The 16,076-nt window shown below is 39.6% G+C and overlaps 2 protein-coding genes across 2 annotated transcripts in view; both read right to left on the minus strand.

Moving 5' to 3' along the window:
- Positions 1-227: 227 nt before the first annotated feature.
- apol1 (apolipoprotein L, 1) lies at positions 228-7,127 on the minus strand. Its single transcript, XM_037681896.1, has 11 exons — positions 7,076-7,127; positions 6,938-6,988; positions 6,793-6,864; positions 6,655-6,699; positions 5,349-5,426; positions 4,625-4,675; positions 2,758-2,808; positions 1,959-2,036; positions 1,807-1,846; positions 1,394-1,445; positions 228-1,245 (listed from the first exon to the last, which is right to left on the minus strand). Exons 3-11 carry the CDS (start codon positions 6,841-6,843, stop codon positions 330-332), a joined length of 1,362 nt encoding a protein of 453 aa, XP_037537824.1. The 5' UTR covers positions 6,844-6,864; positions 6,938-6,988; positions 7,076-7,127; the 3' UTR covers positions 228-329.
- A 7,720-nt stretch (positions 7,128-14,847) lies between these two features.
- The window catches only part of tep1 (telomerase-associated protein 1), a gene marked incomplete in the record, with an annotated part of 38,071 nt that continues 36,842 nt past the window's right edge, over positions 14,848-16,076 (minus strand). Inside the window, 3 exon segments of the mRNA XM_037681383.1 lie at positions 14,848-15,030; positions 15,532-15,636; positions 15,950-16,032. Of these exon segments, the coding sequence (XP_037537311.1) occupies positions 14,848-15,030; positions 15,532-15,636; positions 15,950-16,032 (371 nt within the window).

Genomic DNA, 16,076 nt, shown 5'->3' on the forward strand with positions numbered 1-16,076 from the left:
TTAATTTAGTGGGTGCCACTTATATTCGGGTGCGCTCAATAGTCCGAAAATTACGGTATTCACTGCATCTTTGTTGATTTAAACTGCTCCCAACCAAATATTTCACACAGCTGCCGAACCTCATAACTGAAAACCACTCGTCAGTTTCACTCGACAGAGACGTAGATTTGGTACAACAAAGAGTCAGAAAAGAGCCAACAGCCCAGATTTTAAGGAGTCAGTTTGATTTGACGTCTGGACAATAAAACTCTAGAACAAAGTTGAGTTTATTCTGCGATGGGTTTGCGGCAAACGTATTCTTTGCTCTCAATGTCCTTTTTGATGTTTTTTTAAACGCAGTGGATTTCATCTTTGTCTGAGCTGCTGTTTTTGTCCATTGTGTCTTTCTTTACACTGGCTAAATGTTTGGTTTTGTCGATCGTGTTCTTTTCTGGCTCGGTGGGCTGTAGCTCTTGTCGGATTGTGTTCAACTCCACCAAACCCTCGTGCAGCTGTGTGGCCACCTCCCGGATTTTTGCAGCAAACTCAGATTTTGCGCCTTTCTTGAGTTCTTTCGAGTCTTTAGCCACAAAGTAAATGTCCATGCCTACAAAGAGGCCAGTGAGTACGCCAGTGGCCATGCTGGCGATCTGGACCGCTCTGGCCGCTGTGCTGCCTGCCACATTGGCAATCTGAACCACTCGCATGATCTCGTTGGCGTTGACGAGGATCGCCTTACCCGCCATGGCGCCATCCTCGTAGAACTGACTTGTGAGCGCCGGGAAGTCCTGGTTGTAGGCGTGTTTTTTCATCTTGATCAGATCAAACCTGCGCAGGTTCTCAATCCCCTGCTTGATGTACTTCAGGCACTTGTTGAGGTCGGTGATCTTCTCTTGGTAGTCCTCCACAATCTTCTCCACCTTCTTGCGGTCCATAGAGTTGTTGACCTGGTTGGAGATGCCGGCGCCCGCTGATGTCAAACCACCTGCTGTCGCAACGCCCAAACCTACCGCTGTGACAATCAGAGAGGTTCCCATGGTGACTGGAGCCAAGGCAAGGCCTGCAATGGTGGCAACGCCCCCAATGGCACTGGTAGAGCCACCAGTGATTTGAGCAATCTTCGTGTTCTTGTTGAACTTGTCCAGGCTTTCGGCGATGGCGTTTAGGTCAATAACGTGTTGCCAGAGGCTCTCAGCGCGCTCTGAGAACAGCTTATTGAAAACACGGATGCCCTTCTGAACTTTCTCCGCCGTTACAGCAAATGCTCTGAAAAACGAAGAGCAGAGAGAATGACCATAGAAATCTTGTTAGCACCTGGTTAGAATAGTCTCTGGAAGCCAGAATATTTTAAACGTTTCTAGCAACAAAAAAAAAAACACACAAAGAAACATGATTTAAAAACACTTGAACTTACTTGGCCTCTTCTTTTTCAGTCATGTCCCCTGCTTGAGGCGTGTCCTCCCATGCTGTGAAAGGAAAATAAAAAGATGGATGAATATTTATGTTTTATATACGTTACAAGAATGCTACAAGGGATGTCGCAAGGATGTGTACTCAGTCCCATGCTGTACACACTTTACACTCATGACTGTGTAGCATCACATGGAAATACCACCAGCCTCATATTTATAATAATGACCTCTGTGCTTAATTGTTAGTTTATACAATGATTTTCACAAATTATTTTGAACATGGATAATTTAGTACATAAAGCATTGTTTTGTTAAAAATTGGAAATAGTGTTTTCTAAAAGTGAACACTAGTGTCCAAACTGGGGTCTTTCTTCAAAATATAAAAAGAAAAAAAAAAAACGTAAACGTTGCTTACATTCGACCCTGTTCCACCACTCCATGAGATCTTCCACATCCTGAAGAACAAGAATACATTAGCAGGCTGTAACGTTTACGTTTGCTGTTCAAAAAATGAGGCAACATGTTTAAAATTTAAACGCGAGAACATATTTGGTTTCAGAGACCAACCTGACCGGCTTCAGGCTGTGAGGGGTCGATCCGGAAGTCTTCCAGTCGGTCAAATAAAGACCTGCTGGACCCTTCATTCTGAGGAAAAATAAAATCAGAATTATTCTGAACTTTTAATGGCACTGGGAAATGTATCTGTCATGCATACAATTCTACAAACTAGAAAATGATGTGTGCAAGACTGGGAATGATGTGCAGGAATTTAAATTAAATATTAAAAGTGTTTTCCCCTTTTTCCTTTGAATCCAGTTTAAACTCAGAAAAAGAAGAGGAAGTATGAGGGAGAGATATTTTAACTGTGCGGAACTTTGTGCTGATTTTCAGAAGTAAAAAGAACCAAAAGCTTTTGGGGATGCAAATAATAAAACAAAAAAAGAACCATAAAAACAAGTTCCGCGTTGAAGCCTAATCTCAGCTCATCTTTCATGTTGAGGACATGCACAGACAGCTATGACTGTGTGGGGGTGGGGATGGATTTCATGTCAACATGGGTAAAAACACGCTGACAACAAGTCTCTGCTGGGAGCTGAGCGGCCCTGGAGACAAACGGAGTATCTGCGAGAGCGGGGTTGTTTTCAGAGCAGAGGGAGTCAAGTGACTAAACTGGGCTTTTGTCATCCGTAAACACGAGTAAATTTATGAAATGTCACTTTAATCCACAGTAATACTGGAACAGATCGCGTGGGAAAATACTGAAATCTGATTTTAACGTACAGCTGCGAGTGAGAAGGAAAATGAAAGAAGGAACACCAGTTTCACTTTTGTTTTTCAGAGAATAAATGGGTGTAATTTTCTGTACCTCTGCTGAGTTGCCTGCTGCTCCGTCTTGTGCCTTCTGAATAACTCTGGCCTGAAATTATTGAACACAAACAATCAGACCAACTTTAACATTTAACTAAACGGTTCGATTAAAACAAAGAGTTCAAAATAAGATGATAAATCACGGTTAATAGGTTGATTTATTAAGTTATCTTTGTTTTTTTTTTAATACATACAGTTTAAATAAAGGCTGATCCAAAGGTTTTGAGCGTTTAGCTACCAAAACTATTTTTACAAGTTGGTGATTCATGCAGGAAGGAAACGTTTCAGATTTACTACCTGCCCAAAATGACACGACGAAGATCAGTCAGCAGAAAAAGACAAACAGGAAACAAACTAAACTGGAAGCAAAGAACAAGCATCTTCTGTTCAACAGATTCACTGAATTTCCTTCAGCTGTTGCCTCTAACTGCATCCATACATCTCGTCTTTGTCTTTCTCCTGGCAGCTGCGTTTCTAACATCCTTCTACCAGTATACCCACTGTCCCTCCTCTGGACATGTCCAAACCATCTCAGTCTGGTCTCTCTAACCATCTCCCAGTTGTTCAGCCTGTGCTGTACCTCTGATGATCTCATTCCTCATCTTATCCATCCTTGTCACTCCTCAGGAGAACCTCAACATCTTCATTTCTGACACTTCCAGTTCTGTCCCCTGTCTTTTTGTCCATGTCTCTGTCTCCAGACCATAAAACATAGCTGCTCTCACCACTGTCTTGTAAACCTTTCCTTTGACCTTGTTGTTCTTTACTAGAAGATTTTTACTATGAAGATTTACAGGAGATTTGAACTCAATCTCTTTTGTATTTAAAAAAAATACACACCGACACTCATGAAATATCAGATGAGTTACTTTTACTTCACATTCAGTGAATTGAATTAAAATCACCAAAATGGTGCGGAGCAACATTAAAACTTCATACCTTTCAGTTTAGAATTGTACGAAGGAGCTTTAGGGCCACGCTAAGAAAAAAAATTAAAAGCCACAAAATTAAGAGAACAAAGTCGTAAAGTCTTAATATTACTAGAATAGTCGTACAAGACTTCTTTTTTTTTTTTACAGCTCTCGTTTATTTTTCCACGAGTCGGATCCACAATACGACCTGTCAATCAATCCAGTAGGCGTGTCAGCAAATGTTCAATCCGAAGCTAAATGAGTCGTAATATTATCCGAACTTGGACACGATAAAGTAGTTTACCACATTTTAACTGTGGTAAAATGAAGAATGTTGAGCATCTTGTTAAATTATACTTTGGTATTGATTTTACATAATAAGGAGATAGTTAATCTGTCAGCACATCAGCATCAGATTATTATCAGTATCAGGACTTTGAACCTACTTACAGTAAGGTGGTACGCTCTGATGGGCTGCAGCAGCTCTGCAGGTAAAGAGCATTTAGCTTCGGATTGGTCATTTACTGACACGCCTACTGGATTGATTGACAGGTCGAGTTGTGGATCTGACTCGTGGAAAAAATAAATGAGAGCTAAAAAAAAAAAGTCTCGTACAACTTTATTCTCGTAATTTTATGACTTTTAATTTTTTTTTCTTAGCATGGCCCTAAAGCTCCGTCGTAGAATTGAAAAAAACTCCCTGGATGAGAATTAAAATGTGTGAGAGTTAAAACAAAGCCCAGCTGCCTTTGCTTCAGTTTGTTAGTTGTTGTTCTGACAGCTGAACTTATTCAACATTTTAAACATGTTTGTTATTTAAAAAAAAAAAGGAATAAATAAGCTATCTTCTACATCTCTGCAGGAAACGTTAAATAAGGCGATCATAATAAATCTGTTGTCTCCAATTCTGAATTGTGCAAAAGTGTTTTTACGAGTCACAGTTGTGAACTTTACCTTAACCTGAGGCATGAAGGGATTGAGTCGCTTCGGTTTCTTCACGTTGGTCTGAAAACACCAAACGGGTCGGAGCGTTAGTGCCTAAAAAGACGACTAAAATGTTTCGTTAGCAGTGATTAGGAGCCGCATGAACTCTAATATTAACACGTGGCAGCTAGCACACCTCCACAGCCGAGAAGAGTCTTCGTCATCTTTCAGGCCTTCATCATCCGATCCAGCCTGGCATTAATTATAATCACAATGCAGGCAACAGTGGCCCAGTCTATTGTTTTCTAGTCCAACCCAGTTCTTTTAATCAGATCTGATGTTTTTTTAAAGCCACCTCAGTCTGAACGGTCGTAGAGTTCCAACCCAAACATTTTACACGTGTTCTGCCATATTTGTTTACCTACAGGAACAGCCAGCCTAATGCCGGTCAAGCACGTAACCAAAGCGTCCACGTGGTTTTGACCCGGCTCGGTGCTTTGTTTATATGGAGTACGGACCCACATTTCAGAATTGGAAATCAAGATATCTGGAAAACTGTCGAGTGAACGGTGTCAAACGGCACCATTTGATCTAGTTCAGGATAACTTTTGTTGTTGTTTTCATACTTTGTGATGAGTACTTTTAATATCAAAGTAATACACAGTCCGTATATTTGAAAAAACTAAGAGTAAAACTAAAACTGAGAAATGAGCCGCGTCCTGTTTGACCCACGGTCGTGATGAGACAAACTCACCGGTTTGTTCTCGGGCCGATTCTTGTCGTCGTCTTTCGCTACAGTCCGTTCATCTTCTTTGTCGCCCTCCGATTGTTTCTGCAGGAAATCGACAAAGTTTGTTCACGTATCACCAAAGCGAATCACAGAGAAAACATGAACGCCATCTTCTTCTTCTTCTTTGGGCTTTTCCCTCTTCAGAAGTCACAACGAGTCATCCTCCTCCATCTCACTCTGTCCTCACTGCAACTCCCTCCATGTCCTCTCTAACTTCATCCATAGATCTCCTCTTTGTCTTTTTCCTGGCAGCTGCATTTCTAACAGCCTTCTACCAATATACCCACTGTCCCTCCTCTGGACATGTCCAAACCACTATCCCTCCTCTGGACATGTCCAGACCATCTCAGTCTGGTCTCTCTAACTTTATCTCCCAGTTGTTCAACCTGTGCTGTACCTCTGATGACCTCATTCCTGATCTTATCCATCCTTGTCACTCCTCAGGAGAACCTCAACATCTTCAGTTCTGCCACTTCCAGTTCTGTCTCCTGTCTTTTTGTCCATGCCACCGTCTCCAGTCCATACAATATAGCTGGTCTCACCACAGTCTTGTAAACTAAAAACATGAACGCCATATAGATTAGAAAATTTGTCGTTTTAATCCCAAACAATTGGACAATTCTGGTGAAATTAAGAAAACTCCATCAATGCATTGTGAGAACTTTTATATTAAACATTGAGTCACAAAATCCTACTGGTTTGATGATCAAAACAAGTGTAGCCCTGACCGAAGACGGTTCTCCATGTTGCATATAAATGATTTGAGGATATAAAAATATTCAAAACTTCCTCTTTATTTCAGCTGCTCCCTTCTTCAGGGGTCAACACAGTGAACTACCTCGCAGGAAGACTTGGCAATTTTTTTTTTTAAACAAGAGACGCCCTTCCTGACACAACCACAGACCACCGAGCTACCACAGCCCTCTGTGTGGAGCAGGGAGCTGCAATCTACACCCAGGGGGAGCAGATGGTGGGGGTTAAGGGCCTTGCTTAAGGGCCCAGAGTGGGACTAATGAGGGTGGAGGCAGGTGTGGGTGCTTCACCTTTCCCATCCACATTTTGACGTTATCATTCTGGGGAGTTGAACCCGTGACCTTCCAATCACAGGCCCACCTTCTCTAACCTCTGAGCCACAACTCCCCCGTAAAAATACTAAAAACAATGAAGCATAAAGTCAACTGACGTGTTTCTCTGAAGGGAAATTTGTGTTTTTAATCAGAAACCTTCATCAAAGCAAAGATATAAATGATACACACACACACACACACACCTGTTGGTTGTTCTCTCGCTGAGGTCCGTTTATTTTGTCCATCTCCTGAAATGAAACCAACGCGGGTTCCTGAGTCAAGAGGAGTAAAGAGTACAACATGGACACATCCTGGATTCAAGGACAGAACGGCTCGTTCACCTCTGAAGCTCTGGCAGGAACCGCAGGAGGTTCTGAACCTTTTCCTTCCATCTCTCTGGGGCTCCTCTCCCTCTGCAGAAAGCAGATAGCTGATATTAAGAATGGCTAAAAACGTTTTCAAAAATATAAAATGAAAGAAACGCACCGTCTCCTGAGGAGTTCTCTGCTGTCCTCTGCCGGGTGTCTCCTTCAGCTCCTGCATCACAGTGAAACACAAAGACGAAGCAGATGTCAGAACGGTTCCATGAAACTACAGGAACCTGAGCAGAACATCCATTCAGACCTCTTCAGGTAGTCTGGGTGGGACCAGCAGTGCTCCACTTCTTTTCCTCCTGTCTGGCTCATGGGTCATGTTACTTTTGTGCTGCCAAGGACACAAACGCACGAAGTGACGGAGCGTACCAGAACAGGTGGAGAGAAGAGACTCAGTAACACGCAGGTACTGATCAGGAGGTTAGTTGGAGGCTCTGAGGAACAGGAAGTCCATCGGTTCTGTGTGATCAGTCATGGCTGAAGCAAAAAGACTCACCGGGGTCGCTTTGGTTTCCAGTTGCTTCCTGTTCTCCTCGTGCGTCTCTGTGTCTTCAGGGTCTTTCTGAATAAACAGCAGAAAAAAATAAAGGTTTTAAATGTTTTTCCAAACAAACATGGATGAGACTGTACAGCAGCGACAGAACCACGCAGGTGATTTAAAAAGGTTTTTAATTAACTGTATGCTTTTTGACATTTTCACCCAAAGACAACACCATTATTTTACCACTGCAAAGCATTCTGGGACGATGATTTAAATAGGTTGCAGTGGAGACTGAAACACAAGGAGTGAAGGCTAAAAGTCATAATAAGTTTCACTTTGTATTAGTCCCGATGCCGTCAGGCACAATAAGTGCCCACATGATTAAATGTGACCTTGTGACGTTGGTCTGTTAGCTCTGGAAAGAACGCTCAAGCTAAAAGGTTAAACCTGAGGCTTGTTGTTGTAAATGCTGCTGCCAGAGTTTTAACTGGAGTTAGTAGGAGAGACCATATCTCTCCGGTTTTAGTTTCTCTCCATTGGCTCCCAGTCAGGTCCAGAATAGAATTCAAAATCTTACTTCTAACCTACAAAGCCCTCAACAACCTAGCTCCATCTTATATTACAGATCTTATTGTTCCATATTTTCCCAACAGAGCACTTCGCTCTCAGACTGCAGGTTTACTTGTGGTTCCTAGAGTTTCCAAAAGCAGAATGGGAGGAAGAGCTTTCAGTTCCCAGGCTCCTCTCTTGTGGAACCAACTTCCAGTTTGTGTCTGTGAGGCTGACACGTTGTCCAGTTTTAAGACTGGGATTAAGATTTTTCTTTTTGATAAATCCTACAGGTTTCCTGAGCTGTCCTTTAAGTTATGCTGCTATAAGCTCAGACTGCTGGAGGACAAACAGACATTTCATCACTCTGCTTTGTGCAATAAACTCATTTTGTATTTTGTTTTTGTTTGGGTGTGTAGATTTTATAAATGTTACCTTAGCATCTGAAAGGTTCTCTGTGCTTTTGGAGAAATCATCCTCAAGGAGTAAAAATACCTTGATAGAAATATTTAGATCATTTTTTGTTGAACATGTAACAAGTTGTGTGGTTAATTAAAACACCTGAGAGCTTTTTGTGGACTTTTTGAACATCCCGCTGAACGTTCCTTCAGACTCCTTGGAGGGAAAAAGGCGAATTAAATCAGAGTGAGTGAGACGTTGGGTCCTGCAGCATTTTCTAAATGAAAATAGACCCTTTGTGTTTAGAACTGGCGAAGCCGACAGACGGGCCGGCAGGGATTTGGTGAGTCAGGACGTCCTCTGAAAGGCTGACGCAGGCGGGTCGGCCCGCTCCCAAACAGAAACAACGGCTCGTTCTGTTAGTGAAACTGGATGTCGCTGGAAAACTAACGTAGCCCGAGTGGTTTTGTTTTCAGAGCACGACGACTGAACCTTTGCACACGTTTTGTCGCAGTGAGAGAAACAAAGAGGAGAATAAAACCACGAGACCTGAATCTGAGCCCGCCCCATGAAGAGGATGAACTTCCTGCAGCAGAGGAAGTATTCGCTTCTATGGGAGTCGTTAAAATTCATAGATTGACCTGGAATATTCTGTTCACGCCACAAAACTGGAGCAGAAACAAAAAGCAGGAACATTTCGGCACATTTGTTTTGTTGGTGTTTGATGATAAACTTCCCACTCATTTTGAACAGAGCCCAGTTCCTTTTACTTACACAATAACATTTGACTGGTTTTATCAAATAAAGTCAGTAAAACTAGAGAAATTGAGTTTCCTGCGAAAATGCAGTGTGAATGCTTATTGCTGAAGAACATGCGGAAAAACAGCTGGAATTAGCTAAAAGCATGATGAACTGTAGCCAAAATGGAAGAACAAGCTTACGCAGAAGAAAGCAGAAGGTTTAAATAAGTAGAAATTAGCACAGAAATTAAGAAATTTGCTAAAAAGCTGAATTAGCAAAAATAGCTGAGAAGTAGCAGAAAAGGCAGAAGCTTAAACTACTAGAAGTGAAAAGAGCAAATTTTTGCTGAATTAAATTGGAAAATGTTGAAATGAGTGCAAAAAATGTGGAATCAGCTGAAAAAGCTACAACTAGCATTTTTAAAAATGCTAGTTGTAGCTTTTTCAGCTGATTCTGAAACGGAAACTAGCAGAAATAAGCTGAAAGGAGCTTAACAAGCTGAAATTAGTAGAAAGAAGTTAATTAGGCTGAAAGTAGCAAATTAACATTAAAAACTTGAATTTATCCGAAAACAGCTGACATTAGCTAAAAAGGTAGCTGAAAAGGTAGAACAAGCTTAAATTAGCATAAGAAAGCAGAAAGAACACACTTTTGTCCAATTAGGCTGAAAGAAGCAGAAATAAACACCAAAAAGTGGAAATTATCTGAAAAAAGCTGAAAGTAGCACAAAAAAAAGAGCTAAAAGGTAGCTAAAAAGGCAGAAAGAAGCTTAAATTACCAGAAGGAAGGGGAAAGAGCAGTTTTGCTGAATTAGGCTGAAAATTTTCGAAAAGAGTGCAAAAAATGTGGAATTAGCTGAAAAAGCTTAAATTAGCATAAAACAGCTAAATAGTAGCTGAAATAGTAGAAAAAACAAACTTGCAGAAATAAGCTGAAATTAGCAGAAAGAAGTTAGAAGAAGCAAAAAAATGTTGCAGTTAGCAGAAAAAATCTGAAAGGAGAGCAAAACAGCTGAAATTAGCTGAAAGTAGCTAAAAAAGTTTAAATTTGCACAAGGAAGCTGAAAGAAGCTGAACCTGAACAAAATGTGAAAGGAGCAGTAAAATGTTGTAAACAGAGCTAAAGATTTGAAGGATGTAAAATGAGCTCAATTTCATTTTCTATGAGGAAAAAATGGCAGAAAAGGCTAAATATTTCAAAAAGCTGAAGTTGCACCAATACCAAAAGCCATAGCAGGATTGTTCTGAAAGAGCTGAAGGTTTGGATATGATTTGTTGAAATAAGTTAAAAAACTGTGAGACAAGAATCGTGCCGAAACAAACGCACCGAAGAAAAATGGATCACAATCGAGTGAATGCTTCATAAACTTTAACCCAGTAAATATTTAGATTTATTTAATAATTGTTAAATATCTGGAATGTTTCCCAAAGCATGAGGTGCCACGTGGTAGACCTTTATTTAAAGTTAAAAATGATAAAAATGAATTAAATATTTGAATATTTTTAGAACAAGAATGTGCACAAACATTAAATGATGACACTCACCTTTGTGTTAGTGACGTCAGACTTTCACTACCGTGTGAAAAGTCCAAAAGGTCCTGCAGGACCAAACTGTGACCCATCAGCCTTTTTACACTATATTCTGTTTTATGGAGGCCGCTGTGAATATCTGGGTGTTCCTGATGTACCTGAGAAGGCCTGCGGCTGCGGGCGTGTCCCGGTCGAGGAGATCACTTCAGCATGCCAACCAACACACCCGATTTATCCTGACGGAGACATTTTTATTCTATAAATATATAATTTGGTTCATTTGGAGGAATACAAAAACAGAACGTGAAACTATCTTTGAAGACTTGTCTGATAAACCGTCACTGCTGGCAGCCAGTTCAGGATTTTGTGAATAAATTGTGTCCTGATGGCAAAAAAAGGGTTAAAATTCTCACTGCTGTTGGATGATCTTAAGCCTTTTATGGACATCGGTTAACTTTTATATAAAATTTGCTTTTACTGAGATGCAAAAAGCAGATTTTAGTTCACAATAGAAGCAGAAAAATGGCATAAATACGTAAGTAAATTGATGATAAAATGAGATACGCTCCCCGAGCTTTAAGTACAAAACAGAACAGATTCATTTATTTAAATGACTTCATAGTAATCGTACACAAGAATTAATAATTGTTAAATAGTTGGAATGTTTCCCAAAGCATGAGGTGCCACGTGGTAGACCTTTATTTAAAGTTAAAAATGATCAAAATTAAATATTTGACCCTGTTCGTCACCTGAATGAATCAACTCAGTATTTCTGTTCTCACATATCTGACACAGATTTAATGTTTTATAAAGCAGCTAATTAGAGCGAGAACTAAACTGAGGTTCTTCTTCTTTGGTCGACTTGTTTGTCTTAAACATTCCTTTAAACATCGATCTTTTGTCCTGAAAAAGTCACATTGATGTCAGAGAGTTTACCGATTTAGTCATGAATCTGTCACGAATGAGTCCTCACCGTTCTGTTCATCTTTAAAAAGCTTTAGTTTTAAATTAGAAGACAGTGGAATATATTTTATAATAACTATAAAGTGTAAACTGGCTCTAAAACGTTCCTGCAAATAAATAAAAAATGGCAACTTATTTGAAACGTCACCTGTGTTTTTGCAGATGGTCCTGGGGACTTGGCTTCTCGAGCGGCTTGCCGAACAGCGCAGCTTTGTGCTGAAAGGAGATTGAAAAAAATCACAAAAATATGAGCTAAAGCCTCGGCTGTGTTGACTCAAACAGCTGAAGGGAAATTCTGAGAAAGCCTCACGTGGTTTTGAAGCGTGGCCAAATACAATTTTCATGCTTATGCTCACGAGGCAAGTCTGGATATGAAAGTTATATCTGACCTTGAGACGCTTAATGGCAACAAAGCTCAATATTTTATCAGCTCCGTATAAAATGATCTCAGAACCTGTTTGCACATCTTATAAAAGGTTCTGGACAAAACAGTACAGAAGTTTCAGCAAGTAAGACAGGTAACACATGATTGTATCCTTTAAATGCTGCATCTGGCTGAAATCTTCCTGCAAAATGACCACGAGTAGAAACAAAAATCATAAACAAATAACCAAAGGAAGGCTAAATTAGATCATACATGCCAACAAAACAATTATAACTATGTAACAGAGATATAAGAGAAAAAGAACATAATTCAAATGAGGCACCAAATGAGCCAACAAACCATAAAAATGTAGAAACAACAACAACAGACAAAATAAAACTACAGATTGGAAGCAAAATAGGACTAAAGACATGAACAACATGCAAAATGACCACAAAACTTCAATCAGTCAATCTTTGAAGTTTTAAATTGCCCGTCGTGGTCACAATTTTTGTTCAATTTATTCACATAATAAAGCAAATTAAAAGAGATAGCCAACAGAACGTGACAGGTGACTCTATATTTGGTGTTTCACCTGTAATCTGGGATTAAACTCGCCATGTTGACATAAAAAGAAGTTTGGCGGATGCGTTCAAAGTCAACAAAACGCGTTGGAAAAATGAAAACTTTTAATAAAGTGCAAGTAATGTGTTTGAGTCAGAACAGTTTAAGGGTACAGAACACGAAATAACATAACACTTTAGAAAAAAAAAAAAGATAATTTTAAACGACAAAGTCAGCTAAATTACTCACAGAGGGGATTCCTCCTCCTTCTCCATCACCACATTCCAGAATCAAATCCAGGTTTGCTATGTTTAAAATGTATCTTTTCGCTTCAAGTTATTAACGGGGTTTATAAATCACATTCACCTTCAAAAACGACACTTTTATCGGCTAAAAGTCGCTCCGCTCAGCGTTAACCGTTACTTTGAAAGTTAACCGTGAACGTACCATTCAGCTAGCCGCTGTGTCCCCGTTTAACATGAGATCACTCCGCTGGTTATGCGGCGTTAGTTGACTTTAATTAACTTTAAGCGTTTGCGCCGTCGAGTCCGTGTCTGTTGTTTTCACTTTCTGGGCCTAGCAGTTACCAGTGAACCCTGTTCTGTAAATAAATAGTTAAATAAAAATAATAATCAAACCAGTTGAGATTAGTTTCCTCAGATTTTTTTTCTATGAAGCGGCTGAACTTGAAACTGGCGGATCCCGTCATGCCTTTCCCATCCGAGTGCTGCGGTCCAGAAGAGGGCGTGTCTGTTTCGCGTGCAAACTGCGGATCATTTATGTTGTGTTTATGTACCACTCGGAAAACTGAACTTCAGACGGCCCTAGGCTACAAATCACTATTTCGATTTGCTAAATTAAGAAAAAGCAGCGTACACGAATCCCGAAATTCTTAATACGTTCATGTAATGAGCCTGAACCACAGTATTACAGAGAACGAGTACATCTAAAAAGCAGTAAAAGTTCTGTAGGCTGCGAGTAGAGTTGTCCATTACACCGCGTTTTATACAACACTTCCATCACTCTTTTACATCCATTCAGTTCATTTTAGTTTTTGTCAAACATTTTTTTGTGTGAATGCTGATTCGGCCTTGGTTTGAATAACTTTTAAACTTTGAAAAAAAATATAACTATTTAAAAATATGTTCCTCGTGATACAATTGAGGAATTTTCAAGACCAATGTTTTTTTTTAAACAATGTTTTTTTTCGATTGTTTTCTTATGCTACTTTGAGCTTTTAGCTACTATTTAGCTACCTCTAGCTTTTAGTTACCTTTTTGCTACTTGTAGATTTTATTGTTCTGATACTTTGAGCTCGTCTTCTCCTACTTTTAGCTTATCTTTAGCTACTTTTAGCTTCTAGCTAGCTTTTTGGTACTTCTAGATTTTAGGTAACACTGCTACTTTTAGTTTCTAGCCATTCTTTCTACTTTTAGCGAACTTATCAACTTTTGCTACTTTGATTTAGCGATTTGTTAATTTAGCTTCTAGTAGCATTTTTTCCACTAGGAGCTTTTAGCTAACATTTTACTTCTTCAGCTTTTAACTTTTTACTTATCCTTTTGCTAACTTTAGCTTTTGGCCTTTTAACTAGCCTTATGCTACTATTAGCTAGTTTTTTTTACTTACTCTTAACTTAAGACTGGCATTTAGTTACTTTAGCTTCTAAATTTGGACTACTTTTAGCTTTCAGCTAGCCTTTACTTACTTTAGCTTCCAACTAGCCTTTAACCACTTTAGCCTTGATAATCGTTTACATAAGCTTGTTACTTCTAGCTAGTCTTTGCTTCTTTAGTCTTATATAACCTTTAGCTTTTAGCTTGCTTTTTCCTACTTTTATTTTCTAGCTAAAATTTAATGTCTTTAGCCTTAAAATAGCCTTTTACTTAATTTGTTACTTTTAGTGAACATTTTACCACTTTAGCTTATAGAAATTGTTTTCCTACTTTTAGCTGCCATTGTGTTGTGTTACTTTTAGCTAGTAGGCTATATTACTTTTGACTTTTGTCCAGAATTGTTCATCTTTTAGCTTTTAGCAGGTGTTCTGCGTTTGTTAACCAAGTTTCAGTCTCTTCAGCCAATTAAATACTTTTTATACTTTTGAAAACCATGTTGACAGTAAATTGCTGGTAATTAATAACTGCTGCAAGCACTTGGTAAATATAAAGAAATTAAACATTTTGTAAAAATAATTTGATCTGATAAAAGAAAAAAAAAGAAAAACACTGAATGCAAAAACCAGAGTTTGAGTTGATTTATTGGAAGAAAACAAAAAAAGGATTTTATATTCCAAAACCAAACCAAACAAAAAGAAAATGTGAAGAAAACACCTGATTGTTGCGTCAACAAAATTCTCTTCAACCCAACGTAAACATTTTAACTTCCTTTAGTAATTTAATTCACAACTTCAAGCAATAAAGAGGAAATAAAACTTACAGTCTTTGGTAAATCACTGAATATTTACTACATTCTGGATTTGTAAAGTACTGAGAGGGCTACTCTCTCCAGCAGAGGAAGTAAAGTTTTCCCTGTTCGTCAGCGCACACCAGCTCTCGGGGCTTTCTCGGGTCCACCTCCAAAAACAGAACCGGACCTTCACACACAAACATTCCCACCTGAGGGAGGAGAAGCAAAAAATAACTGAAATGATCAGTTTTTCTTGTGAAACACTGAAAACGTGTTAAATTATTTAAATAAAACGAGCCGTTTTGTTGTGAAATGATCGTATTTTGTGATATTTATTGGGACTTTTTTATTTTCCATCTTCTAAAGCTCATCTGTGGTTCAGGTTGGGGTTTATCCTGAGCAGGTGCAGGAGAGAAACCCAGACCTCCCTCTCCCCAGTAACGTTCTCCAGCTGCTGGGGGAGCCCGAGATGTTTCCAGGCCAGAGGATTTATAATCCATCCAGCGAGTTCTGGGTCTGCCCTGGGGTCTCAAAACATAAATAAGTCGCTTCGCTGTATAAGTCGCAGGACTTGCTAATTTATGCAAAAAGGTGCGACTTATAGTCGGGAAAATACGGTAATACCTTTCATGACAAGTACGGTGAAGACGTTTATGTTTGGTCGCTCTCACTAAAATCAGGGCGGTTTGTCACTGGAAGGTGCGACGTACCTGCTTCTTGGTGTTTCTGTCCCACAGCTTCACCGTTCGGTCGTAGGAGGCGGAGATGATGGTTCTGCCGGTGAGTCTGAGCTCCGTGATTCTGTCGCTGTGAGCCTGACGACAAAAACATCCGCCGTGATTCACCCAGAAACTTATTCTTTATCGATTTTCATTTTGAGAAGACACTCTGTTTTCTTTTTGTCATTACTTGATGGCTAAAACCAGGGAGCAGAACTTGCATTAAAAAGTTCAAGTAAAAGGTTTATTTTTGTAAAGCAAAATATCAAAACACACTTCAGCGCTATGCAATCGAGCTGCATGAGGCTTCAGTTTTAAGACGGGGCCTGGTGGGTCATTTCGACCCAAGGGCAGCAGCAGCATCAGTAAATAAATAAAAACACAAAAAACGAGCAGTTCTGGCTCTTACGGGTCTTTTGTCGCTCCAGGAGGAAACATCCGGCTGCTGATTGAACCACATGTTTCCGTCCACGTCTCCACACACCACAAACTCTGGAAAACACACACACACACAGATCTATTTAAATAAAAATAAA

This window comes from Nematolebias whitei, chromosome 9, assembly GCF_014905685.2.
Source record: "Nematolebias whitei isolate Nwh7 chromosome 9, NemWhi1, whole genome shotgun sequence".
Lineage (NCBI taxonomy): Eukaryota > Metazoa > Chordata > Actinopteri > Cyprinodontiformes > Rivulidae > Nematolebias > Nematolebias whitei.

Bases quoted from the DNA above. Each gene is read 5' to 3' on its own strand.
- apol1 (XM_037681896.1), bottom strand. From the start codon at position 6,843: ATGGAAGGAAAAGGTTCAGAACCTCCTGCGGTTCCTGCCAGAGCTTCA. The intron at 5,427-6,654 runs GTGTGTGTGTGT...GATTTCCTGCAG, and splicing joins AGCGAGAGAACAACCAACAG to AAACAATCGGAGGGCGACAA. The intron at 1,847-1,958 runs GTTGGTCTCTGA...CTTGTTCTTCAG, and splicing joins CACAGCCTGAAGCCGGTCAG to GATGTGGAAGATCTCATGGA.